We start from the raw sequence: 15,427 nt of genomic DNA on the forward strand, positions 1-15,427 counted from the left end.
CCCCGCTGCCCCTTCTGTTTTCCTGTTCTCCGTGGGAACCTGTGGTTCTGTAAGTCTATTTCCCCATTAAAGCTGTATATATTATTACAATCTGTCTGCATTCATTTACGCTGATACAGATGTGACCAAAGCTGTGTGTGCGTGTGCCGGCGTGCACACGCGTGCATATGCTTCATGCTTCATGTGATCAGAGTACAGAACGGACAGGAAGGAACTAGATGCTTCTGGGAGAGCATGAGGTGTAGCCTGGGCAGGTTGGTGGCCAGAGGAGATGCAGGGCAGGAGGCAGAGGAGCTCAGGCCTGTGGCTTGGTCAGGGATGGGGAGCTAGTGGTTCCCACCCAAGCTCCTGGCACACAACAGGCTGCTTGGCATTCTGGTTAAAGAAACTGCCTCGTGGGTCTGGTTAGGGGTGGTGTTGCCCCTGGGACCCTCCGAAGGGGACAGGCAGATTGTGAAGCTGTGACCTCCTGTTCTGAAATCCTTCTTTTCTTCCCCCAGGTGAGACATGCCGCAGCTTCATTGACCTGGCTCCGGCTTCAGAGAAAGGTAAGTAGTTAGCTCTGGAGCATGTTGGCCCTATTCCTCCAGGGGCTCAGGCCTTTCTTGCTCTCTTTATGGGACTAAGGGCTCCCGAGAGCATATGTCATGTTTTACTGGTGGTCCAGTTTGACTTTAGGGCTTGGTGGCCACACAGAAGACTGTCTGATGGCGTATATCAAATGTTTACGAGGAGGCTCTGTCACCCAGTGATGGAAGCCTTTTCTGCCTCCACACCTCTCAAAGGCTCTGGCTTTTCCTCTGGATGGCAGGGTTAGTTTGCAGCAGCTGAATGGCTCTCCCAGCTGCCCCCTGAGGTCCCAGGTGCTCTTGGGTCAAGTTGCCAGCTCCCCATCTTCCCTCTGCACTTGATTTTCCACTTCCAACAGGAACCAAGGCATAAGAGACGAATGACTTTCTCTGAGCCATCTTCCCCCACCCCTTTGGGGTCTGCCCCAGTGACTTCTCTTTCTCCCCAAGCATGCTCTTCTTCTAGACTCTGTTAGCATACCAGCTTCTTCTTTCCTGGAGTCCTTCTAGTCTGCTGAGGTGACAAAACACCCACCTCCTCAACACACATCAGTGGGCCTCACTGCACCATTCTCTGGGCTCTGTTCTTTATATACAGAGTCACACAGCCCCCTCACAGGTGAGGAAACAGGTACAGCATAGTCACAGAGTTAGGAGGTAGGATTATAACCTGCTCTTTCCTTGTTTCTTTCTGTTCTTTAAAAAAAAAAAAGCTTGCATTTAACTGTGTGAGCATGCATGTAGGCACATGTTTAACTGTGTGAGCATGTATGCAGGCACATGTTTAACTGTGAGCATGTATGTAGGCACATGTTTAACTGTGAGCATGTATGCAGGTACTTGTTTAACTGTGAGCATGTATTTAGGCACATGTTTAACTGTGAGCATGTATGTAGGCACATGTTTAACTGTGAGCATGTATGCAGGTACTTGTTTAACTGTGAGCATGTATTTAGGCACATGTTTAACTGTGAGCATGTATGTAGGCACATGTTTATCTGTGAGCATGTATGTAGGCACATGTTTAACTGTGAGCATGTATGTAGGCACATGTTTACCTGTGTGAGCATGTATGCAGGCACATGTGTACCACAGCGCAGGTCTGCGAGGCAGAGTGTAGTCTGTGGGATTAGTTCTCTCCACCATGTGTGCCGTGGGGGCTGAACTCAGGGCATCGGGCTTGGTGGCAAGTGTTCTTACCCTCTTCCTGCCTGTTGTTTGTCTCCTGAGACAGGGTCTCATGTAGGTCAGGCTGGCTTTGAACTCTTGATCTTCCTGTCTCTACTGAACCTGGTTCTCAGACTCTGTTTCCTCTGCAGCTAAGGTAGATCCAGCAGATTGTGGGAAGCCTGGGGCCCCTTCTCCATGGCCTCTGAGTGAGTTCAGGCTGGCATTTCCCTCCTTGCCTTAACCTCTGCTCTAGACATCTTCATGTTTCTGTGACAAATTATCGACTGCTGAGCCTCTTGGCGGCCACCATGGTCTTATTACTTACTGTGATGGTTTGAGTTGGAAAGGCCCTGTAGACTCATGCTATGAGTTTGAATGCTTGGTCACCAGTGAGTGACACTATTAGGAGGTGTGGCCTTGTTGGAGAAATGTGTCACTGGGAGTGAGCTTACTACTCTGTTATGGTGGGTGTGGACTCAAGGACTCACACATGCTGCGTGGGCACTCACCAGTGAGCCACACCCTAATGTCAGAATGGTTTTTAAAACTTTATTTATTTATGTGTATAGGTATTTTGCTTGCATCTGTGTCTATATATAGGTCATGGGATCCCATGGCACCGGAGTCATGGGCAATTATGAGCTGCCGTGTGGGTGCTGGGAACTGAACCTGGGTCCTCTGGAAGAGCAGTCTGTGCTCTTAACTGTCGAGCCATTTCTCCAGTCTGTGTGTATGTGCCTGCATGTATGCCTGTGCGTGTGCATGTGTGTGTGTGTGTGTGTGTATTGTGTAGTGTATCATCTTGCTATAGTCCAGATTAATCTCAAACTCACGGTCCTCCTGTCTCAAACTCCTGTGTGCTGGACTCACACCTAACTTAGAATGCTCTTTTATTTTTAAAGCATATGCCACATAACAGGACCCCTTATTTGACCTCCCTGTGGGTCACATCTTACTCAGGGTAAACTCAATATTGTTGCTATGGCCCTGATAGGCTTCGTGTGACCTGGTCTTCTAGCTAGGATGTCGTCTTCTGCCACCTCCCCTTCCTCAGCTCCAGAATACTTGCTGTTCCTTTAGTCAGCCAAGCGGCTGTGTGCTTCAGGGCCTTTGCACGTGCTGTTCCTGCTCCTAGAATACTGCTCCTCCAGGTCTCTGTCACAATTACACACTCTTAGCGAAATCTTAGTAGCACCTAAGTGCAGATGCTAGAGACAGGACTCGTATGGGCTCCCCTATGATGCTCATGACTACTGCATTGCTTTATCAGTGTTTGCCACGCCATGCACATTGCATACTTGTGGATGCAGATGTACATACATTTTATATATATGGAATCATGAGTTCCCTTTCTTATCAGACCCACAACTTCTTACCTCATCCCCCTCATCTCCCTCCACCCCCAACTCCTCCTCCTCCTCTTTCTTTTTCTGTGCTGGGGGTAAACCAAGACCTAGCGCATGGTAAAGCATAGTTTCTACCCCGGAGCTGTACACAAGTTCTCCCTTCCTTTTGTGAGCAGCTATAGGATACCTTGCGATATGGAGACTTCATTTAAGCAGCAGGATGTTCGGTCTGTGTCGCTTTTGCACTTTGTTCTGTATCATAGCTAAGCCTTGGGGACCTGCGCACGAGACAGCCGTCTGTCACTTTTCTTTCTCTAGGTCTAGTTGTATGGCAAGCACCACACCTCTTTTCTCTAGAGGACCTCGTGCCTCACTCTCTCTGGGGTTTCCACAGTGACCTCTCAGCTGGCCGCCTGTTCTCCAGGCTGCACTGCTTAAAATCCATTCTGCACCTACAGAATACTCTAGAAGACAATGGTGAGCGTGAACATCTGCCATCTGCTTATGGCAACATGGGGCCTGGCCAAGGGCACTAGGCCTGCCTCCCTACCAACATCTGTTTCCTTAACTCTCCAGCATCTTCTCATGCCTCTGTACCTTGTTGATATTGCTTGACCTTACAAACTTCTATTCATACTTCAAACCCTTCATAGACACGACCCGTTTTGAAAAGCCATCCCTGAGCCTTCCCAAGATGCCTGTCCACAGTGGGTCATGTCAACCCCAATCACACTGTTTCAGAGCCACCTGTACCAGACTGGCACTCCCTCAGGACAGGCGATATGTTTTGTCCTCTCTCACCCTAGAGTGCCAAATATTATTGACACATAGAAAGAGTTTAGTAAAGGTTTGATGAATGAAAAAAGGAAAGAGGGAGGGTGTCTTGGGCGCGGATCTGGGCCATACCTTTTGTCTAGTGACCTGGTTCCAACCTCTGCAGCCTGCATCTGCTCCAGCCTACATGGCTGAGCTGCTGTAAGCCGTCTCCATCTCCACTTCCTGCAGCCGGCAAGCCAGGGTCTTTGAAGGGTACTGGGCAGAAATTTGTGTGAAACAATGTCACAGGGAGCTGGTTTCAGGTCGCTGATCCAGGCTTTGGCTGAGCTGGTTCTCAGCCGCGCTCCTCCGGTTTCTCAGCCTCCCCACCGCTCTGTCCTGATCATAGCGCAATTCTTCTGCTCACTTAATTTAGTGCGTTTTATTGCTTATGTTGGAGAACAGGGGTATGTGGAGATGGGAATATACTGGAGAGAGAGTGGAACCAGTGCCACAGGGGCCCCAACTGCCATTGGTACTACCCTGGGGCCGTTGCTGGCCTGCACAGTCCTCAGCCCTGCTGCCTGGGCTTCACAGTAACAACCTTTCTTGAAAACAAACACACAGCAGAGCCTGTTTGCCTGGTGCCATTTTGCCCTTCACCCCACCCCCTACCCCAGGCAGGCACACTGTCACCTTGCCCAGGAGCAGGCTGTCCTGTTCTCTGTCACCCAACCTGCACCTGCAATTGTCCCTCTGTGTGTGATTGGAGCAAGGCAGTGTGGAGACACCCCTCCCCCCCCGCCAGCCAAGCTCTAGAGAAATGATTCTCAGCTGGTGGGTTCCGACCCCCTTGGAGGTTGCACATCAGATATCCCGCATATCAGATATTTACATTATGACTCATAACCGTAGCAAAATTGCAATTATGAAGTAGCAATGAAATAATTTTATGGTTGGGGTTCACCACAACCTGAGGGTCACAGCATTCGGAAGGTTGGGAACCTCTGTTGTAGAGGGACAGACAAGTTGTCAGAGCCACAGTCTGTGGACAGAGACCCTCAGGAGGAGAGGTGGATGTGGCTGATGCAGGAACAGTCTAGAAATGGTTTCTTGTCTGGTCTCAGGGCAGCAGGAGGAATAGCCCTGTGGGGACGAATGGCCTGTGAAAATGCGGGCTGTGTTGTCAGTGTGGGGGCAGCAGCAGGTTCTCAGGAGACAATGGTGGAGAGCTGAGTAATGGAAGGACAGGAGCCCAGAGAGGTATAAGTGCTCGCTTAAGGTCACACAACACTCTTTGGTCAACCCTGACTCACCTTCTACTGTAGAGGACGCTTGACCAATGTCCTGTGGGCTCTGCCGCTTCCCTCCTCAACCACCCTTCCCTTCCAGGCTGCTGAGCCTCAGGGCCACCGGACCCACCCCACCTCCCTAGCTCCAATTCTGTCTTTCTTTCCCAAAGTTCAGCATCTCTAATTATGGACTCATGTAAGCCCCTCAGCCCGGGAGAGGACGGCTCCCAGATCACAACATCTAACGATTACTTTAGCTGCTCCAATTCCAATTATGCAGGATTACCTTTCCAGGTAATTAGGGATCTGGGTAGCTTCGCCTGCTCTTTCCCCTCGCAGAGCGTTGTATTAACCCTGGCCAGTGACCGGCTTTCATGTTCTATAATTGGAAATGCTTCCTCAGTGCCGAGAAGCCTGTTGAGCGTAAACAGCGGTGATTTAAATTTCTAAGTGGCTCCGCGGGCTCAGCACACTCTGCTGAGAGATGCTGTGCGGCTCAGGGGTCCATGGGCTCCGGCTCAGGGGTCCATGGGCTCCGGCTCAGGGGTCCATGGGCTCCGCACAGGGTTGGGCGGTGCTCATCCCGCACATTTGTGGGCGGGGACCAGGACCCACAGCCTTGGTTAAGAGAACGTTTACCTGGAAGTCTACCCGCTGCTCACTGCTGAACCACCCTGCTTGGGATGTCCTGACATTTGTAACCAGATCTTATTGTCTGTGCTAGTTCGCCTGCTACTGTAACAAACACTTGACATCATTTACGAAGAGGCAGGATTTGTATCTGCTAACAGTGTGGGAGGCTCCGTCCCCTAATCCTTGGCCCTGTCATTTTGGGCTTATGTGAGGCAACACATCTGGCAGAGCACACAGAGGGAAGGGCGGACCAAGCTCCCAAAGTCCCCTTTGAGGCCACCCCCCCATGACCTCACTTTCTTCTCAAATCTGCAATTGCCACATCTCTTACATAAGCGGCACATTACTTATGTCTGACATCTGCTGTGTGCACGATACTATGTGCTGGTCCATGGTGCCTGAGCAGTGTGAAGCATATTCCAGATACCCTACACCACCAGGCCCAATGCAAACAAGATGCAAATGCTATGCAAATGAATAGAAATAGCTGCTGGTCTGCCTCAATAAGGCAATAAAAGCCAATCTATGTTCAATATGGATCACTTTCCTTTTCTTGAGGCAGGATCTCACTACATACCTAGCTCAGGCTAGCCTCAAACTCATGATCCTCCTGCCTCAACCTCCTGAGTGGTCAGGAGATAGGGGTACACCGCTGTGCCTGGCACAGTCTATTTTTAAGCATTTCCCTTGTATAGTTGAGCCTGGGAACAGACTTGTGAATATAGAGAGCAGACGGTGGTTTCCTCCATGTAATGAAAACGCATGGCTATTAAATAGGTGCTCTGTGCGTTCACAGACAACCACGCATAGCTATGGAACCCACTACCTGGTTAAGACACAAAGCCAGGGCCAGCTCGAAGATGGGAGACCCAGCACAGAGGGTCCCCTGTGTGTGGTTCGAAGCTGAAGCTGCTGGGCTTTGTGCCTCCCCTGCCACCCTTACTTGAGGACACTTTGCTTACTCTCTCTCCGGGTGTTGATTTGGTTTGTTGTTTGCTCTTCCTCGACAGCGGCTTTAGGGAGCCAATTTGTTTTTCTTAGAATGCTTTGCAATTACTAATAGGAACAATATCAAAAGCTCCTAGGGCTGAGAGATGTCTTAGTTGGTAAAGAGTTTGCTTGACAAGTGTGAGGCTCTATGGGTGGCATAAGCCTGCAATCCCAGCTCTGGGGCGGTAGAGATGGAAGATCCCTGGGACTCACTGGCCCACCAGACTAACTTGCTTGGCAAGCTCCAGAACTTTGGAAGAGTAAAGTAAAATATAAAACTAAAACAAAAACAAAGAAAGGTGAATGTTAGTCTGAAGACTGATAATCAATATTGTTCTCTGGCCGCGAAATGCCCAAACACACCTGCATAAAACACACACACACACACACACACACACACACACACACACACACACCAATTTACTTCTGTTTTAGTAAATGCCAGGCCCAGTCCTACAACTAACTGAGAAGTTGAGGCTATATCTGTATCAGGCTATGCTTGAGCAAACGGAGGCTAAGTGAGGTGGGGACATCTTGTTGAGATAACATGGTCAGGGGCTGTGTTACCTGAATGTTTCCTGCCCCGGGGTGGAGTCAGGGAGAGGGCTATGGGAATGAAGTGATTCCTGGGCAAACTGGCCAGGGAGGTGAGCTGGGCAGGAAGGGATTGCTAGGAGTACAGGGGCTCTCGTGACTATCCAGCCTTCTGCCTCTTGTGTCTAGCTTCATTGTCTTCCTGCTCTTCCTACTGCTCCGAGAAAGGGACCAACTCCTGTTCCCCTCCCCCAAAGGCCACATGCTAAAGGTTTGTCTTTCAGCCTATGGCACCTCCCTTAGAAGAAGTGTCACAGACAGGCTTGGTGAGAGTCAGTTAGGTTGTCAGGGCTGGGCCTCAGAAGGAGACATAAGGACCCTAGACCCTTCTCCCATCTCTCTGCTTCCTGCCCACCTTTCCCCCTGTGTATTCTTGCCATGGTGGACAGTACCCACCCTAGTCCACAGCAAGGGGCCAAGAGACTTTAGCTGAAACCACCTGTAGAGATATCCTCCAGTTGAAACATGTCTTTCAGGCTCAGGTAGCAAAACTCAGGAAGCCCTAGGAAACTTCTCAGACTTAGAAAGCTCTCAGGACCCCTTCTACAGTCATGCAAACAGAAACAACTGTTGTGGCATCTGTGTGTGGGGGGGTGCAGCTTCTGGGGGTGCAGCTTCCAGGGGAACAGCTTCCAGGGATGCAGCTTCCAGGGGTGCAGCTTCCGGGGATGCAGCTTCCAGGGGTGCAGCTTCCGGGGATGCAACTTCTAGGGGCACAGCTTTCAGGGGTGCAGCTTCCGGGGGTGTAGCTTCCAGGGTACAGCTTCTGTGAGTGACCCCAGTAACCCTCTGGCTCACCAAGCTAGACTCTGGGGAGGATGCTGTCTTCAGTCTGTTGTTGGTTCATTCATGTCACCCCAGAAAATTCACATGACACCCCTGACGCTGTCAGCCAAGGTAAGCCTGTCTGGTCCCAGTTGACTCTTCCGGGATTTTGTCCCCTGGAACAGAAATACAGGGATGTGGGCTCAGCTGCTGTTCCCAGACAAGGAGCTGAGGCCCTCAGTGGAGTTCTGTGGCTGCCACTGGCTCCGTGTAGTAAGTCTTTCTCCTGAATAAAGTCTCTAGGAAATGGGGTCCCCTTTGCAGCACCCTCTCTCAGCCCTGGCACACAGTAGACACTTAATAGGCACTGTCTGCATACCAGCCTACTGCAGGCATGTTATTCCACTGAAATTTCATCATAGGCCTCAAAGGGGGGTTAATTTTTCTTGTTTCTCAGACAGGGAAGTTGAGGCTTGGAGAGAGACCAGAGCATGTTCCGGTCCACACGGTGTCAGAGCTAGGGTTTAATTGTACAGCATCTAAGTGCCATGTCAAAAAGCATGGGCTCTGGATTCGAATTCTTTCTCTGCTGCAGTCTCTGTAGGACATCAGACATGCTACCCATCTCTTAAGCTCAATGTCCCTCCGTAAGATGTGTGGGTCACAGCATGCAGTTTACGGAGTTCTGAGACCCAAGTGAGAAGATTCACACAAGAGTAGATGGACAAATATCTGGTTGGGTGTTTTGTTCTGTTCCCCCAGCTCCCCAGTTCCTCCTGGCTAGCGGCAAACTAACTTGGAAACAACCTGGTTTGTGTTTGTGTCTACTCAGCTAATGTTCAGTTTACTCCACTGAGGGTGGCACAAGATCCCACCCCACCCCCCCAGGCACGCTCCCACCCCCTTTCTTTCTTCCCACAGCTCTCAGGTATGTGTCAAAGCTGTAAGACAGCGACTCAGAGAGTTGAGCAAGGAGCCTGACGTTGCACAGCACAATACCAGATCCTCTTGGCCTCTTGGCCTCGTGCTGGTTTCGCCCCATCAGAAACGTCTTCCCACCCACACTTCTGGTCCCTCTTCTGCTTCCTGGGCCCTGGATAAGCTTCGTGCTGTTCACTGTGTGTTCCCCCTGCCTGGGAGGCCCCTGCCTTGAAGCAGACAGCTGTCAGGGTCCACGTGTTGGAGCAGCTGAGGGAATCCAAGGCACCCTCTGCTCCCGCGGCATCCCATCTGCCGCCTCCCACAGCCATCTGCTGGGCTTGCCGGCGGCATTGCGATGCTTGAACGTGGCGTAGATGCCCAACAGGCTTCATGGCCTTGTGGCATCAGGGAGCCACCTACACCTGCAGCCCCTGGAACCTCAAACTCCGGGCAGCCTCCCAAGGGGGCATTCTTAGAGGCCAGAATCCACTTAGCCTTGTCCCTCCACCCTCCAGGGTCAGCTGGATGGATGCCAACGAGACTCCTCTGGCTCTCTGTCCTGGGCTGCACTGTCCTTGCTGGCCTGGAGAGAGGCCGATGTGCATGCTGGAAACACGGTTTCTCTGGGCGGCTTCTGCCTGGTAGCCCCCAGCATTTGTCTCTCCCTGTCTGTAGACTGGCATGGAGTCTGTCCACCCCACTCATTAGGTTCTGTTGATCATGGCGCTGGGGACAGAGGAGCCTCAAGCTTGCCAAGACAACACTCTGATGTCTAGTCACATCCCCAGCCTGCTCTAAGTCACTTTAATGGTAGCTTTACTGAAATTTTGTGGCCCTCCTGGGCAATCTGCCCATGGAACGTGTCTACTCTAGCAATAGCGTCAGAGCTATTTGCCCACTGCCACCCAGTCTAGAGCATCTTTGTCACCCACCACCTCTCCCTCCACAGCTGCCCCCAAACTAGACAGAGACAGCACCCAGTGCCCTGCTGTTGTGAAGTTGTGTCCCCTGCATGAATTTCACTTCTAAAGGGTTTTTAAAAAGAGTTATCCGTTCTCTCTCTCACTCTCCCCCTTTCTGCATGCATGTATATGCATGTGTATACATGCGTGTTCATGTGTGTTCTTGCATGTATATGTGTGTTCTGATGCACATGTGTGTAGCGGGTATATGTGTGCATGTACATCTGTGTTTAAGTGTTTCTTTTCTTTTTCTTTTGGAGCTATCGTCACTGAACCTGGGTTTCCTGGCTTCAGTAGACCAATGAGCTGCAAGGACTTCTTGTCCCCTTGGGGGTTGCTGGTGTACGCCACCCGACCAGGCTTTTTACATGGGCGCCGGAGTCCCCCTCAGGCCCTATGTTTGTGCTGCAGGCACTTTACCCACTGAGTCACCTCGTCAGCCCAGTAATTCATTTCTTTTGATTGCCAAATAATGTGCTTTTGAAATTGACATAATATTTGCACTTATTTATGGGGTATCAGACTTTGACGTGTGGCTGTAATGTGTAATTATCAAATTGGGTAATTAGCATTCTCAGTTCCTCCAGCAGTTACTCCTAGAGGCTCTAAAATATACCGTAAACCACTGTGGACTGTACCAACCCTCCGGCTCTCTCCTCTGAAACTCGCTTAAGCTGGTTTTCCTTTTGGTATGGATAGAATACATTTTGCTGAGCTATTATTTATTTGTTTAAACCTTTTCAAAACTAGAGAAAATAGCACAATTCAGAGATATGGGAAAATACACAGAGGGCTTGACAGGCCATCGTAAATCAAAACCCCCAGGCTGGGAATGTGGCTGCGAGGCTCTCTCAGAAGCCGCTGTCCCACTGCCTCCTGCACAGGGAGCTCTCGCTTTGCGCTTAGCGTTACAGCAGCAGCTGGCAAGTTGGGGCTTCTTGTCTTTTTGTAAATAAAGTTTTATTGGGACACAGCTGTGTCCATTCTTTCTGTGTGGCTGTGGCTGCTTTTGTGCTACAAGGTCAGAGTTGAGCAACAGTGGCTCTCTGGTTCTTCATAGAAAAGTCCTCAAGGGTCACACTCATGGTGTGGCATGTGTCAGGATTATATGTCTTTGTGCGTATGTGTATTTATGTGTATGTGTGTGTGTGCCCATATGCATGAGAGTGCACACAGAGGCCAGTGTTTAACATACGGTGCCTTTCTCAATTACTCCCCATCTTATTTTTTGAGATAGGGTCTCTCGCTGATCCGAGACCTTGTGGTTTGGGACAGTCTAACTGAGCATGCCCAGCCTTTGCATGGGTGCTGGAGAAGTCACACAGGTGCTCATGGCTCCAGGGCAGGTTCTTAATGAAGTGAGTGCTCTTTTTACCCGCCCTCCGTTTCTTCTTAAAGTGAGATAATAAATAGCCCATCACCAGCACAGGCCACATTTACCTGCCGAGGAAAGCTCAGCTGTCAGGAAGAGTGACAGTGATCACAGGTGTGCAAATATCTGTTGGAATCTCGATTCTATTTTATTTTGTGGTTAATGCCCAGAACGGCAGCTTCTGAGTCACATAGTGTGATTCAGCGTTTAATTGCAGAGGACTCGGCATACTGTCTTCCAGAGCAGCTGGACCGTCCCACGTTCCCACTGGTGATCCAGTTCCCTTACCTCCTGGCCAAGACCAGTCCTCACCTCCTGCCGCCCTGAGCTGACGCTGACTGGATTTTTGCAGAGTCTGGAGAATGCTTCTCTGGGTTTCTAGAAGATTATTTTCTGTTGCTGTGATAAATACTATGACCAAAAGCAACCTGGGGACGAGGGCTTGTTTACAGGTAACACTCCATCACGGAGAGGGAAGGAACTCAAGACAGGAGAAGGTAGGAGCTGAAGCAGAGGTCATGGAGGCGTGCTGCTTTTACAGACTTGCTTCCCATGGCTTGTTCTGTTAGCTTCCTTATACAACCCAGACCACCTGCCCAAGGGTAGTACTGCCCACAGTGGGTGGGGTCCTCCCACATCAATCATGAATCCCAAAAATGCCCCACAGGCCAAGCTAAGAGAAGCAATTTCTCGACTGGGGCTTCTTCCAAGGTGGCTCTGGTTTGTATCAAGTGGACAAAAATTAACCAGTGCAAGGTGGTTGTCTGCTCTTGAAAGTGGGTGGTTTGGTGGCCACCCTGGCCAAAGCCTTCTGTTTTCAGACCTTAGCCTGGCCTGCTGTTGGAGCTGGGGTTTTCTCCCCGACCCTGTACATGTTCCTCACCCAAAGGGCAACTAGTGAGCACAAACTCCAATGACGTCAGTTCCTTCCCTCTTTGAGCTTCTTTACTTGGTGTGGATCTCAAGACATGGCCACTAAATCCAACCTCACGGAGCTTCCCCTCGTCGTTCTCTTCTCAGGGTCACAGGTTTAGCTTTGTGATCCATTTCAAGCTAATCTGTATAGAGTTGTCCTGGGAGAAGTTGATCTGTGCTGCCGACTGGGCTCTGCGCTTTAGAGCCTGCGCCCTTCCTGTTCTGCTGAGTTCTCTTCCTGGGCTAAGCACACCGACCCCAGGTTTTCACCTGTGCCTCCACTCTGCGGGTGGAGAGAAGGATGCACTGGAGGGGGCTGCCTGGCTCCACTCTCCACCCTCCACTGTGTCCTCCTGTTTCCTGTGGGACACCACAAGACCTCTGCTGTCCCCTTGTCTGGATCATAGATGGAGTTGGAGGCGCTTGAACCACAGGCAGCCCCTTCCCTGTTGTCAGAGAGTCCTGGGTTCTGCCCCTCCTTCATTTGACACAACACCTGTCTGAGGACTTCTAGGGGCACAATCTAGACTGTCACAGGTCACAGTCAGAGTGCCGGGACAAGGCACGAGGAAAGGGGTGCAAGGCCTAGCCAGGGGTGAGGAGTTATGGGGGCTCAGATAACATTGGAATGTACGTGTGTCACACCGTAGGGACATCTGAAACCCTGCTTCACCAGCTGCTGCCCAGATAGGCCAGGTGCTGCAGGGGGAGCGGGGCTGACCGCGTGTGTATTTATTACCTGTCTGCTTAGTACAAGAGAGAACTTGGACTGTCAGTCACAGGCTGTGGAGGCCGAGTGCCTGGGCTAAAGACGACCCCCTCCACTCTTAACTGTTTGCTTATCTGTGCTGTGGAGATGGACACAGTGCCTGCTTGCCAGGGTTGAGGGAGGTCCTAATTGTGGAAATTGGAATAAAAGGCTCCAGTTAACAACGGGAAAAGATTTGTGTTTGCTCATTGCTGTCATTTCAATACTGAGAACACGTTCTGCCACACAGACAGGCATGGTCATAAACATACCCAGAACTGCTTCACTATCCACTCTGCCCACCTTCCATCCTGGTGTGCATCCCATTCACCCCCCTCACCCACCCTTATGTACTCACCCACCCATCAACCCACCACCCTCTACCCACCCACCCTCCACCCTCTCACCCATCCACCCACCCACCCTCCCCTACTCACCCATCTATCAACCCACCACCCTCTCACCCATCTACCCACCTACCCGCCCTCCATCCACCCGCCCGCCCACCCTCTATCCACTCGCCCACCCTCCATCCACCCACCCGCCCACCCATCTACCCACCCTCTGTCCATCCACTCATCCATCCATGCATCCATGCATCCATCCATGCATCCATCCATGCATCCATCCATCCATCCATCCATCCATCCACTTATCCATCCATCCATCCATCCATCCATGCATCCATCCATCCATGCACCTACTCACTCATCCCTGTGTCTGTTCACCCACCCCCTTTCATCTATCATGTGTATCAGTCACTTGAGCTATATGATCTAATCCTGAGGCCCTGTTAGTTCTACTGATTCTCTGGCAGGAGTGTACACTGCCTTGTTTTTGGCAGCATGAAGCTGCCCAGGACTAGGTATATCTAGGAACTTGTTTCTAACATTTCTTTGTGTTTGCCTTGTGATGTTTATCCTTGTCTTTTTTTTTTGAAACAGGATGGTTGTCTGTCTAAAGATTTGGTACATGTGAATGTCAGGGTTAGAGGGGGGCACATGTTTATTGGGAGAGGGTGGTGACCAGCCCCTTCACATCCCTGGGGGTTTACGTTGTTTTCCTTTGCCTTAGAAGTAGTAAGTTAGCCTGTGTCACAGGGTCCTGCATGTGGAGAGCTGACACTTGAGCATGCATGTCCTGTGCAGCTAGGCCCAGTCTCCTCCTCTGTAGTGGCTTTGATTCTCCTGGGCTTTGGCGTCTCCATCAAGGCCCTGGCCATGGAAGGAGAACAGCTGAGTGTGGTCAGTTCAGCTTGGACATGGTTCATCCTATTGACTGTAACTCAATAATATCACTGTGCTCAGCTACACACAATGGGAAATGAGGGACATGGGACAGTCTAGTGATATATGAAAATTCCTGTCATGTCCCTGACTCTCTTTCCTGTTCACTAGGCCAGAGGAGCAGGGGGGATGGCTGTAGGGAGAGGCTGTAGGGGGAGGGCTACAGAGGGAGGGCTGCAGAAGGAGGGCTGCAGGGGGAAGGCTGTAGGGAGAGGGTTGCAGGGGAGAGGGCTGCAGGGAAGAGGACTGCAGTGGGGAGAGCTGCAGGGGAGAGGGCTGCAGGTGGAGGGCTACAGTGGAAGGGCTGCAGGGGGAGGGCTGCAGGAGGAAGGGCTGTAGGGGGAAGGGCTGCAGGAGGAAGGACTGCAAGGGGAGGGCTGCATGGGGAGGGCTGCAGGGGGAGGCTGTTCTGGCCTTCTCCTCTTCCTATAGATATGTGGCAGACGGTGAAACCTGAGGCTTGTGGGTATGAGCAACCCAGAGTTGTGCTCCCATGGCCCCAGAGCTGGCCTTCTGCACTTTGTACACCCTCTGAGCATGGGAGCATGGGATGGAGGCACTGGAGGGGTGAAGGAGGCCCTGGGAAAGCCTCTGCCCTGTTTTGGGTAGATATTGCCGGAGATGTGAAAATACAAGAAAGCAGACATCTCCAGAAAGGGAACTCTTCCTTTTGTCAGAGTGACTGCAGGGCAGCAGTTTCCCCATGGAGCGGAGACTGACAAATTTTGTGTGGGGTGCTGGGGTTGTAGAGGATGTAAGGGGGAAGTCTGGGGGTGGCAGAGTCTGTCTGCGGGTCAGTTCCCCTGAAGCCTGGAAATGGCAAATGCCAGCGTTTGGTGTGTGGTGCTCCTTAGCTTCCACAGATGTCACCAGTCCGGTCAGCTTACCTTCTGGAGCCTCCTAGTCACCTGAGGCTTTGGGTTGTTAACCCTTCACCTTCCCTGCGACACATCTCCCCTCAACTAAAAACCTCTGGGCTGGCTGCCACCCTCTCTAGATGGCGGCTTTCATCGCTTGCCGCTTTGAAATTGGAGCTGAGAATCAAAACTAGAAATTACCTGCTTTCAGGCGCTGTTCCTTGCTGATCTCGAGGTCCCCACTGCACGTT

The 15,427-nt window shown here is 51.2% G+C and overlaps 1 protein-coding gene across 1 annotated transcript in view; it reads left to right on the forward strand.

Moving 5' to 3' along the window:
- Nucleotides 1-15,427, forward strand: part of Gsg1l (GSG1 like) — a 190,765-nt gene that overhangs the window by 63,274 nt on the left and 112,064 nt on the right. Inside the window, exon 2 of the mRNA XM_041667253.1 lies at nt 501-548. Within this exon, the coding sequence (XP_041523187.1) occupies nt 501-548 (48 nt within the window). The remainder of the gene's footprint in view (nt 1-500; nt 549-15,427) is intronic.

This window comes from Microtus oregoni, unplaced genomic scaffold (genome assembly GCF_018167655.1).
Source record: "Microtus oregoni isolate MIOR12 unplaced genomic scaffold, Mior012 000016F_ref0000370, whole genome shotgun sequence".
Classification (NCBI taxonomy): domain Eukaryota; kingdom Metazoa; phylum Chordata; class Mammalia; order Rodentia; family Cricetidae; genus Microtus; species Microtus oregoni.